At 38.0% G+C, this 12,784-nt stretch overlaps 1 protein-coding gene across 15 annotated transcripts in view; it reads left to right on the top strand.

Annotated features, from left to right (window-relative positions):
- The window catches only part of SYNE1 (spectrin repeat containing nuclear envelope protein 1), a 320,818-nt gene that overhangs the window by 190,618 nt on the left and 117,416 nt on the right, over positions 1-12,784 (top strand). For all 15 annotated transcript variants that reach the window (XM_087773936.1, XM_087773951.1, XM_087773949.1 and 12 more), the window contains 10 exons: positions 574-750; positions 2,505-2,770; positions 3,549-5,709; positions 6,110-6,447; positions 7,099-7,243; positions 8,242-8,460; positions 9,318-9,580; positions 11,235-11,400; positions 12,014-12,169; positions 12,370-12,522. In XM_087773936.1, the coding sequence (XP_087630062.1) occupies positions 574-750; positions 2,505-2,770; positions 3,549-5,709; positions 6,110-6,447; positions 7,099-7,243; positions 8,242-8,460; positions 9,318-9,580; positions 11,235-11,400; positions 12,014-12,169; positions 12,370-12,522 (4,044 nt within the window). The remainder of the gene's footprint in view (positions 1-573; positions 751-2,504; positions 2,771-3,548; positions 5,710-6,109; positions 6,448-7,098; positions 7,244-8,241; positions 8,461-9,317; positions 9,581-11,234; positions 11,401-12,013; positions 12,170-12,369; positions 12,523-12,784) is intronic.

Genomic DNA, 12,784 nt, shown 5'->3' with positions numbered 1-12,784 from the left:
TTAAGCTGGTTGAGTGTCTAAACCTTAAAAGCGCCCTACTGCTGTATTTGGAGCAAAAGAAGCTGTATGACTATTGGTTTAAGGTGATTGACGGGCTCAGATCCGGTAAGCATTCTTCTTATTGGCATTTTACAGAAAGCATATAGGCAAAATAATGGGACTAAGCAAATTAAATGAAAGTGTTTAGTTTAAGCTTTAATTCGGTCTTTGTGAAGGCATGTAGAGCACAGTCCGGCAGTATTCTTGGCATGCAATAGACTAAATCATACAGTTAATTTAAGCTTTAGTAGAAGACTGAGAACACTTTGAAATACACACACTCATAAGTATACTTGCTTCTCTCAAGGGTGAATGATAATTCCTTTTTTTTTCCACAGCTTTCCTCTGATAGGTCTGATTTTTATGACTTTTGAAGGTTAAGACTCTTTTTGTGGATAATATTAGCCCCTTCAGAATCTAGTGCAGAAATTTGCTCTTAGTACAGTATTGTGCTCAGGGGAAGAATGCTATTCATCCTCCATTTTCCAAAAATAGCTGCATTAAAGCATTCCTACTCCATTTCTTTTCTTCTAGATTGAGCAACAGATAATGCACTCACAGTATTTGGCTCAAGGTTGGGAAGAGATCAAACAAATGAAGGCTGAGCTCTGGATATATTTCCAGGATGCAGATCAACAACTACAGAATTTGAAAAGGAGACGGGCAGAGTTGGAGCTAAACATTGCCCAGAATATGGTACTCCAGGTTAAGGTAAGGAGACTTTAGGTTAAGAACAGAAGGTAAGGGGGAATTTCATCCGATAGCTGATATTATTATAATTCATGTTATATGCACATATTGCATAGAATTGCTAATATGTTCTAGGCAAGAGCAGAGAAAGCAAAACACTGTTCTTTAATTTTTCTGGTTTTGTTTCTTTAACAGTAGACAATTTTCAGCCTACTGTTCTTATTTGCCTTCACTTTTAATAGAGTAATTGCTGATCACAGTGGACCTGAAGATAAGATCTGCAATTCGTGCTCGCTAAGTTCCTTGATTCCAATACTTCTGAATTATTTAGATCTATTTCAGAATTATTCTAGGAAACTATTCAATGTTGCTGGACTCTGAAAACTACTGGAGAATAGGTATTATAGAAATCCAATTTAGTTTACCCAAAATAGTGAGACAAATGCCTTCAGATCTTCACTCGTATTAATTTACAGATGAGAGAATTTTTATGGCCATTCTGCACACATCACAAACATCAGTAAAGTAACAAGAAGAAACAGGAAAACAGATTATTTCTTTGATAAATGATGAAATGGTTGGGGTTTGCATTTTTGGTCTAGACTTTGCTTGTATTCTTTTTCTGATAGCTAGGAGTTAGGTGAAAAGTAAACAGCACTTCCTCTTCATGTCTGTCTTACACAAGTGTTTGAACAAAGTCATAGAAGATACCTCAGCACAATGTGGACTGAAAGCTGTTACGCTAGCTATCATTAGAGTCCAGGAAGAAGCAGGAGCCTGTACTTCAATATTTCAGTCAGGAAGTTTGGATTATTATGAAAGGCAGGCACCTGATGTATTGTCAGATGTGACGCAATATGTATTTTTTCTTTGAATTTGCCCTGGTAATTGAAGATGCCTAGCTCTATTTGAAGCAGTCACAAAGAAGAATGAGGCAGAGCTGGGCAGTAGCATCTCTTCTCCACAACTTCTACCAGCCCTCAGTAAAAATGCAACATCCCAGCAAAGTTCTGGAGCTGGGCATGGTTGTTTAGTTACAATTATTGGAACTAGAATTTGGGAAAAGATTATATTTACCCTAGACAGTGTGTAAGTGCTGAAAAATATTTGGTTAGTTTTAGTTGTTAGTGTATTGTATATTCTTTTTTTAGGTTCTTTGTGGCTTCTTATTTGGTAAGAAATGTGTGTGCAGATGGACTCTTTTATTTACTGGAATTTATTAACTCAAATTGCAATCATACCTAGATAATAATTGGCTTTGTTCCAATAATGACAGTGATAATGGTCGCTATTACAGAAGTAGGAACAAAACAAAGTATGGATGTGGGGGCTTACTGACTCATGGACTCGCTTCCTATTTTTAGTCTCTAATGAAAAAGGAAAAGGGAAAAAATGAGCTAGAAACAGTACTGACAAAATGAACTCTCATCAGACCCAGACTATCTTGCATGTTTTAGTGTATGGTGGGAGCTGTGCTAGTCCGGAAGCCCAGACAACAAGGTGTGACTTGATCGTGATTTCTGTTTATCACTGGCACTTGGAAACTGCTCTGGTTTGTTTTCATGTATATAACCAACCTGTCCTCACCGAAGAAGATGAGGAGAAACATTAGGGGAGGGGAGAAGGCACTTCTTCCAATTTACATCTGCACAGCATTTGCCTGGGCAGATAATTAGTCCTTACACAATTTATTTATTTCAGAGTTTTTATTTAAATTCCATCTTATAATTTTGAGTAGGCGTCACCATATTGGTTTCAACTTGTATCTTTTTTAGGAATTCAGTCAGAAGTTGCAGTCTAAGCAGTCAGCTCTTACATCTGTGACTGAGAAGATGAACAAACTAACCCAAGGACAGGAATCACCTGAACACAAGGAAATAGGAGAGCTGAGTAACCAGTGGCTGGACCTCTGCCTTCAGGCACACAGTTTGCTCATACAGAGGGAGGAGGATCTGCAGAGGACGGGGGATTATCACGATCGCATGAATGTAGTTGAAGTTTTCTTGGAAAAGCTCACAAAAGAGTGGGACAACCTGGCTAGGTAAAAAAACGTAGTAGCATGCACAAAGCTGACTTAGTCCATATACGCTGAAAGAGCCATTTACAGAGTGTTTCTAAGATGCATCCACTAAAAATCCCTTTTTTCATGCTTAAGTAAAAGCAGGCTTCCCTTATTAATTATGGGACAATTACTTGATTGAAATAAAGAGCATTTGAGAAGCCAGATCTTCAGTGTTTGTCTTTAAGGCAAGTGCTGATGGGTCCCATCTCAGGGTATAGCATTTTCTGATATTTCAAGCATTTTGACTACTTTGTTTGAACTCTTTAATTTGTGTTTACTGTGTTTCATGTCTGTTTTTCATTGTGACATTGTGTTTTATCTATTAGACTATTATATTAAAGTTTAGTCGCTTCTGCTAAATGATTGCAGCTGCTTTGTATAGCATAAACACACCAGCTGTGTGTAAAATTGTGAGAGTCTATTACTGCTGCTATCACTATCGTGGAACAAGATTCACTTCGATCTCAGTACTTATTGTTGTTCATGTGTGCAATATAACCAGTATACTCTGTAGTATTTATGTTAATTTGTATGGTCAGCCTGATGACCACATTGTAGATGAAAGGGAGAGGAATAAAAAACTTTTTAATTAAAATATTCAAGTCTGGTACCTTCAAAAGAATGTGAAAACTGTAGGTATTTATATCATATTGATTTCAGTATATAGTGAGCTTATAATTCATCCTGACCTCTTTTAACAGTCTATCCTGAGATAGGATCTAATAATTAATTTCTGTCCTGTCCATTTTGATAACAGATCTGATGCTGAAAGTACAAATGTGCACCTTGAAGCTTTGCAAAAATTGGCACTGACACTAGAGGAAAGGAGATTTGCTCTGGAAGATTTGAAAGATCAGAAACAGAAAATGATAGAACATCTGAATCTTGATGATAAAGAATTAGTAAAGGAGCAATTTGGTCACTTTGAGCAACGCTGGACTCAGCTGGAGGACCTTGTCAAAAGGAAAATTCAAGTTTCTGTTTCAACCTTAGAAGAGCTCAGTTTGGTGCATTCCAAATTTCAGGAACTAATGGAATGGGCAGAGGAGCAGCAACCTAGTATCTCAGAGGCTCTTAAACAGAGCCCTCCTCCAGATCTGGCTCAGAGTCTTCTTGTGGATCATCTTACCATTTGCAGCGAGCTTGAAGCCAAACAACTTGTTCTGAAGACGCTTGTGAAGGATGCTGACAGGGTGATGACCAACCTAGGGCTCAATGAAAGGCAGGAGCTGCAGAAAGCACTTTCTGATGCACAGCACCATGTAGATTGTCTCAGCAATCTGGTTGGCCAGAGAAGAAAGCACCTGAATAAAGCACTGTCTGAAAAGACTCAGTTTCTTATGGCAATCTTTCAGGCTACAAACCAAATTCAGCAGCATGAGAAGAAGGTAACTTTTCCAGAACACATTTGTCTGTTGCCGGAAGATGTGAACAAACAGATCAGGACTTGTAAGAATGCCCAGGCTAACCTGAAGGCCTATCAAAATGAAGTCACGGGGTTGTGGGCCCAAGGAAGGGATTTAATGAAAGAAGCAACAGAACAAGAAAAGAGTGAAGTGTTAGGTAAACTGCAAGAACTACAGAATGCGTATGACACTGTTTTACAGAAGTGTAACCAGAGATTGTTAGAACTAGAGAAAAATATAGTTTCCAGGAAATATTTCAAAGAAGACTTGGATAAAGCTTGCCATTGGCTAAAACAAGCTGATATTGTCACATTCCCAGAAGTCAATGTAATGAATAGTAACACTGAACTATACACGCAGTTGGCAAAATATCAACAGATTCTTGAGCAATCTCCAGAATATGAAAATCTGTTACTTGCGCTGCAAAGAGATGGCCAAGAAATCCTGCCATCACTTAATGAAGTGGATCATTCTTATCTGGATGAAAAACTTAACATTCTCCCTCAGCAATTCAATATTGTCACTGCTCTGGCAAAAGAAAAATTATATAAGGTTCAGGAAGCAATTTATGCCAGAAAAGAGTATGCCTCTCTGATTGAGTTGACAAGTAAAGCTCTGACTGAGCTAGAAGATCAGTTTATTAACATGGACAAAGCTCCAGCTGCTGTTTTAGCCAAAGAAGCTGTGTCACTCCAGCAGGCCTACAGAGATCTCTTAGGTGAAGTGATGAGCCTTGGTGCAGCAGTGGATGAACTAAACCAGAAGAAAGAAGGCTTTCGAAGCACTGGCCAGCCATGGCAAGCAGATGAGATGTTAAAACTCGTCACTCTATATCACAAGTTGAAGAGGCAAATAGAACAGAAAATCAACCTGTTGGAAGACACAATAGAAGCGTGCCAAGAGCATGAGAAAATGTGTATGCAGTTTGAGGCGCAACTAGAGGCAGTGAAGAAGGAACAGATTAAGGTAAATGAAGAAACGCTCCCAATAGAAGAAAAGTTGAAAATATACCATTCTCTGGTGGGCAGCTTGCAAGACCTGGGGAGTCTTCTGAAGCGAATAACTGAACATCTGGAAGCCCTTTCTCCTCAGCTTGACTCATCTGCATGTGAGACAGCAAATCACCAAGTGCAGTCTTGGCAAGAGAAACTAAAGTCTTTGCATGCTGCCATTGGTGACACTGTGATGGAGTGTGAGAACAGACTTGTGCAAAGCATAGACTTCCAGACAGAAATCTGCCGCTCACTCGACTGGTTGAGATGGGTGAAAACAGAACTTAATGGAACATTAAGTTTGGACCTCAAACTGCAAAGCATACAAGAAGAAATCCGAAAGGTTCAGATACACCAGGAAGAAGTGCAGTCGAGTCTGAGAATAATGAATGCACTGAGCAATAAAGAGAAAGAGAGATATATGAAAGCAAAGGAGCTGATACCTGCTGACCTGGAAAACACTCTTGCTGAGCTGACAGAACTAGATGGTGAAGTTCAAGAAGCTATACACATGAGACAGGTTAGTGCACCCTAAGTGTCACTAGTTTCTCACTCACGAAGCTGAAAAATATGACTCTGTGGCTTGATGTTTGTAATGATCATGAAAAGATTGATTTTTTAATAATCCTGTTGGTTTGTTGTTGGTTTTTTTTTTTTAATGTCTTAGGTTGTGGCCTGTTGGCATGGCTGACTTGGGAGGGGGGAAGGCTTCCTTAATATGCATTTATACCTGCATGTAGAAATGCAAACTCACTCAAAACCTACTTCCATGTAGGCTCTCTGGCCCTGTATTTTAGATATAATAAAGGGGAAAAAAAAGTAAGAATGGCCAAAATCCAGACTCTCAGCGGAGAATCATTTTGTTACTGCTGTGAATTTTTTGTCTGTGACTCTCGGTGTAATTTTCCTGTTTATTTCAGGCTACCTTGAATAAATTATATAGCCTCTGCCAAAGATACTACCAAGTGATGCAGATAGCAAATGACTGGCTTGAAGATGCTCAGGAATTTCTACATTTAGCAAGAAATGGTCTTGATGTTGAGAACTCTGAGGAGAACCTAAGGAACCACATTGAATTTTTCAGCACAGAAAGTCAGTTCAGTAATCATTTGAAGGAGTTACAGGGCCTTGTGTCTGAGATAGAGCCCTTTATCCAAGCCACAGCAAGAGAGCAGCTGATGCAGAATGTAGCTGCATTGGAGGAAAAGGCCAAAGTGACAAAGCAAGAAGCCAAATCCCAACAAGAGCAGTTGCAAAGGTATGTTCATCTTTTTTTTTTTTTTCTTTCATTTTAAGATCACCTTGTTGGTGATGAAAGAAACACATCACAACATTAACTGGAGTTTGTAAAATGTTTGTGCTACTGATGAGAAGTGGATTCAGAGTTCTTGGATTCTGTTTTCTCCTCTGCCACTGACTGACTAGACGTGTGATCCTGAGGAAGCTATGATAAAATTATATAAAGCTTGGAACAGCACCAAGAAGAGTAGGGAATGACTTTCCCTTATTTCACCTGGCACAAGACCTATGCAGAAACAAATTAAATTGAAGCAGACATTTTGAACTAAAAGGAAATACCTTTTTAACCAGAAAACTATGTTTACTTATTATTCCTGAATGTTCTGGATTCCAAAATTTTGGGTGGATTTAAAACACAACCTAGACAAAGTCACTGAGGAAAAGCCAATCAAGGGCTATTAAATGCCCAGCTGTGTCTGTAAGGGATAGCTGAAAATCAGGAGCATATGCTTCTATGTATGCTCGTTCCCAATAATCTTTCTTTTTCTTGGAAGATACTGTGTAACAGCAAAACTAAGCAGTACACTGAAAACTAGGTGCAACAATATTCCTGATTTTTAAATGGTTTTATATTGCATTAAATTGTTCTTTCTGGAACTATATTTTTAAGGTGTGCTTCTGAGTGGCAGGAATACCAGACAGCAAGACAGAAGGTTATTGAAGTGATGAATGAGGCTGAGAAAAAATTATCTGAATTCTCGGTAGCTAAAGCTGCTTCTTCTCATGAAGCAGGAGAGAAATTGCTAACACATAAGGTAATGTACTGAAAATTATATTAAATCCTTTTTCTTCAGTGAAAATAAAAGTATGTTATGTAGGTCCCTACCTGTGGCAACCTGAATTTGAGTTTTTAGATCTTTTCCTGTAGCGCTTAACTGTGTCATAGCACACCAAGGGGTGTTTTGTGTTGTGCAGAACACACATTTTATTTGTGGGGTGACTGGGACAGATATTTTTGGTCGCTTTGTAGCTTCATGTCTGTCTATATGCCTATGACTGTAGAGAACTAGAAGGAACCAGGAGGCTCCTAAAAGCTGTGGGTGCATAAGTCCCAAAATTGTGTACCCTACAAGAAATTCAGATCAATAGAAACGTCCATCTACTTTGGATCACATGAAATAGTTTTACTAGGACAGGAGGGATTGGGGTTTAATATTTACTCTTGCTTAGTCTAAAAGAATGAAATGTAACTTAAAAGATTTACTTTCTCCTCTGGTATATAGGGTGCTAATCAGTTGCCTTAATATAGCCAGTCCTGCCTGGTCTCCAGCTGTGTCTCTGTGAAGGCAGGAATCTCCCTTAAGAGTAATGTCATGTCTGCCAGCTTTATGAGAATATCCTGATACCCTTGGACATCTAAAATGGCATTAGACATAAACATGACATTAATGTATGCTTACACACCTGAATTGCTGCTTTCATTTTTAGACTCTAATAGAAGTCAGTCTTTGCTATGAGAAGGGTCCTGAATACTCATTTCCATCCCTTTTGAGGGGCTAGCAAGGAAGAGAAAATCTGATTACACCAAATTTCTGCTGCTTCCAGAGAGTTGCATTTTGGACGAGGTCCTTCAAGTAGCTGTAGCTAATATATTGTATATGAAAAATAAAGTGAGAACTAACCACCTCACTCAGCATAGAGTACCTGCTCTTTGTCTGCATGGATGGAAGTGGCTTATCTGCCTGCAAGTGTGCTGAATACTTATGAGTTGTGTTGTAAAAGAGGAAAACAGTGCTTATTTTTGCTTTTTCAGACTCTTGTGTCTGTAGTGAATTCTTTCCATGAGAAGATCACAGCCTTAGAAGAAAAGGCTTCACAGCTGGAAAAAGTTAGCAATGATGCCAGTAAGGCAACTATAAGTAGATCCATGACAACGGTTTGGCAGCGCTGGACGCGGCTCCGGAATGTAGCCCAAGAACAAGAGAAAATTTTGGAAGATGCAGTGCAGGAATGGAAGGACTTTAATGATAAGGTAACTTCTGATCTTGGTAAATCCTCCTTTGTTAACCGTACATAGGTTTTCACTCATTATACTGCCTTGTTAATCACCTTATGGTGGAGAAAGCTGATAGCAGGAATAACAGTGATTTTTCTCAGGTCATAGAAAAAAACAGCTATGGAGGCCCTAGGCTTAGAACCACTGCCTCCAAGGCTTGCACTATTCTTCTATATGCAGACATGTATAGTAAATACAGGGTTGTTTTGGTTTCTCATGGTTCTTCAGAATCTTCTCCTCTATGTTTCCCTTCCCCAGATGGTCTATTCTAGATTGAGTCTTTTTTTTACCCTTTTTTTCTTTTTTTTTTCCCCTGAAGAGTATGAAATTGCTATTTCTAAATTTATGCAGTGATATTATTGCCTGTCACTGCTCACCGATCACATGTCTCTTTTTTTTTCCTTATATCCTACCTGACTCCTTATCTGGTTTTGTTCATTATTTTATGCTCAGATTAAGGGTTCTCTGAGAATGGTGATAATCTTTTTGTTAAAAGTATGACTTGTGCCAAATACGGGTCTGCCCTGGGGTAGAGCTCTAGGTCCTACGGCAATAAAGATAATAAATGCTAAAAAATATGAGGAGCCACTCATCACTTGACAAAAAAGTCCCTTAGCAAGTCCTAGTCCCATGTGAAGAGCTAGGGCTAGCTAGCTAGATCTAGCACATTAGAACATAGATTTATATCTGCTATAGAGACTGCTGTACAAGCCCTATACCACAACTGTTTTACAGCATCTGAATGAACAGCACTGGCTTTAACACCTTTTGGTATCAGTTGTACTAGCTTCTTTTTAATTTCATTATTTCCAAGACCGCATCTCTTTCCATAGATTCAGAAAGCCACCATAGCCATAGATCAGCTACAAGGTCGCTTACCAGAAAGCTCAGTGGAAAAGGCATCCAAGACAGAGCTCCTGGAACTCCTGGATTACCACAGCAGTTTCCTTCTGGAGGTGGAGCACCAGCTGTCATCTTTGGGCCTCCTCAAACAGCATGCTGTCAGCATGCTTCAGGATGTGGAAATAAAGCCTCCATCTCAGGAGGAACTACCAGTCATGCAAGAAATCAAAGCAATGCAAGATCGATGCCACAAGTAAGGCAATATTTTAAAAGATTCACTAGAAAAATGGTACCTTACAATTCGCTAATAAGAGTTCATGTATCATTTTTGTTATCATTAACAATTACCATGCTTAAGTATTAGTTATTATGTTTAAAATAAGCATCAGTTTGATTTTAAATTATCTTTGATTAATCTTGAAATACGTTTTAAGAAGAAAGCAGGGGGGAATGCACCACCACACCATTATTTTTTATTTTCATCAGCAGGAGTATGCATTTTAGAATATGTACTTCTTGCCTTGCATAATAATAGTAACTTATGTAAGAGTTGTATAAATTACATTACAGTTATAACTGATTTTAAACACTTCCATTGCACCTCACCATTAACACTGACCTTTTCTCTTTTTGTATCCCACGTTCAGATTAGTCTATCACTTTGTTTCCCCTGTTGGAAGCACTTAGGTACCAAACGTAGGTATCCTGTGAATTTTACAAGGGAATTTAGTGCATATGCAAACAAAACATATCTTAACATTTCACCCTATGGTTAAATGAATGTTTATCTAAATCTAAAGTGTTTCCCTGTCATGTATAAAACAGGAAGTTTTATGGCTAAGTTTCAGGACTCCTATGCACCTCATAACTGCACTAAGATACCATTAACTGGATCTTCCACAGTGGGAAGAGGGAGAGAGACAGAGAATGAAAAAACTGTAAACCCTGCACCTAGCCTGTGCAAAGTTCATTGTGTGCATGCATAACTGATTACAGTAGAATAGCGATCCCTGTAGAAAATGTGTAGATATTAGCACTTTTGTAATTCCATACTTCCCTTGGAATTGGTTTCTAAGAAACAGGGTGTGTGATGGTCTCATGCTCATGTAAACAAGGTATGATTCAGATATGAAAGGTTATGCAAACACCAATCAAATATGGGAATATCAAGGTAAAATCTATGTCACGTACATAAGAGCTCCAAGTAGTCCTGTAGATCTCTCACAGAGCTCTCGTCTGAAAAAAGATCCTATTTTTTACAGTAGATCCAAGTTCTTTGAGGAAAGTGTGGAAAGTCTGTCTTAGTAGAACTGTGGAGATAGGTCCCTGGATCAAAAATGGTGTTCAGATGTTTGATCCATGCCTTATCCTAGGTATTTTGCCAATGCAAATACCATCAATAGGTGTGGAATTTATCTCATGCTGTTTTAGAGTATAGATATCTGCATCTGAACTGGTTAATTCTCACTCTCTAATTAGCGGAAAGAAATAGACAGCTCTAAGATGCAGTTTTTCTGACCTATTTTAGAAGTTTCTTTTAGAATGATGATGAATCATCCTAAATCATGCCGTGGAATTGCCTGCTTCTTCCACTGACAATAAGGGCAGTCTGTGGTGATAAGCTCAGATGTAGGTGTCTGTATTGTAAACATTTGCCTTTCTTCAAAAGAATTGTGTGCTTGATGTCAAAATACATAAAACTGCTAATTAAAAGGAATGAACTGAAGAATGAACATAAGAAATTTAAGTGTGCTTCTTTAGTAGTCTATTGCAACACTGCCCCACTTTTTATTACTCTGGATGTGGGGCTGCTACTCATTATCTTTATTATTCAATAGTTTTTGACAAAACGTTTTTAGACATTGCTCAATTCTTCACAAATAGTTATTGTTTTTTTGTTTCTGAAGTATGCAACAGAAGGTGAAAAAAGGTGTGAAGATGGTGAAACAGGAGCTGAAGGAGCGGGACGAGGTTGAAGCAAAGATTAATAGTGTGGAGTCCTGGATCCAGGAAACAAAAGAATATTTATTAAGCCCTGATGTAGAAGTGGATACTCAACTTCAGGAGTTGCAGGTATATCAAATCTGTCGATTTCTAAATCACAATATTTATCTTTGTTGTAATCTGCTAGTGAGTGTTAATCATTTCAAAAACACCATTCAAATTAGAATTCAAATTAGACAACATTCATTAGTTTTTGAGGAAGCCACTAGACAAATTCATAAAGCATGAAGTGGCTGATGTGCCGTAATACCTTATTTTAAAGATATTTAAGATATATTTAATTATTTGCATTTATGCAGTTTTACATACTAGCATATTGTTTAGTAATTTTTCTCTCTCATTTAAAATGTAGGGTGAACTGTAGAATGTGAATGGACAGAATGTGACTTTTTTTTCTATCTCAGCACTTTGGGCTTTTAACCACATGTCACTCAAGGTGCTGAAACCTTGACATTTTCTATATATATTTTCTATATTTCTGGTCACACAGGAACAGAGAACTAGACAGACAGTCATAAATGAGAATCCAGAGAATCCCAAGATACGATTCTTTTTAATGAACTAATTGAAAAATTGAAAGCAGTTAGCTTTGTTGCAAGCTGCATGCAATGTCTGCATTTGCTAAGTTTACACAGACATGTTTTTCCCTTTGTCCTTAACAATACTGTTTTTCTGTCATTAGTCTCTCCTTGGTGAAGTAACTACTCATCGCCAGGCTGTTGAAAAAATGACTGAACAACAACAGAATAAGTATTTGGGGCTTTATACCATTTTGCCTTCTGAACTCTCTCTTCATTTAGCAGAAGTTGGGCTGGCCCTTGTAACTGTGCAAGATCAGGTAAAGCATAGTAGATAAATGCATTACAGATCTATAGCCCTGCTTTAGTGAAATACAGTATCCAAGTGTGGTCTATACTATGACAACGTAGAGTAGTTTCATTACCTTCTTCCCTTAAATCAAAGTAAGTCAAATGAAAGTTGATTTCCTTTCAGGAGGAGAGATTTCTAGTTACTGAATTTAATTCTTATTGTTGACAGATTGAAACCAAAGAAAGAGAAACTCAGCAGATCAAAACATTGAATCAAGAGTTCAGTCAGAAAATCCAGGGGATAGCAAATGAACTAAATGCCATTCTTTCCAAACTGAAAAAGAAAACAAATGATATAGCACAGGCTAAACTTGAACAAAAGGTAAGACAAGGCTTCCCTTATTTGGTTACACCATAAATTCTGCTGAATTGGGTCATTCACTTCATACCAAAGTTGTATTTGTGAAGACTTGCATGACACTTCTTTTTTTAATGTAGTTCAACAGAAGAATAGACGGAAATAAAGGTTGACTGATGAGATATTTTTAATTATATTCTTTGCAAACTAACCCATACAGGGACTTGAGTGAGTAAAAGAACTTGGAGGAAGTAGCTGAGAGTAAAAGCAAGTCAGGTGGACAAAG

The sequence above is a fragment of the Nipponia nippon genome, unplaced genomic scaffold, assembly GCF_047370975.1.
Source record: "Nipponia nippon isolate SJK-2023a ecotype South Korea unplaced genomic scaffold, ASM4737097v1 scaffold_4, whole genome shotgun sequence".
In the NCBI taxonomy this organism is placed as follows: domain Eukaryota; kingdom Metazoa; phylum Chordata; class Aves; order Pelecaniformes; family Threskiornithidae; genus Nipponia; species Nipponia nippon.
The sequence above is the reverse complement of the archived record's forward strand: the minus strand, read 5'-3'. Positions and strand labels throughout refer to the sequence as shown.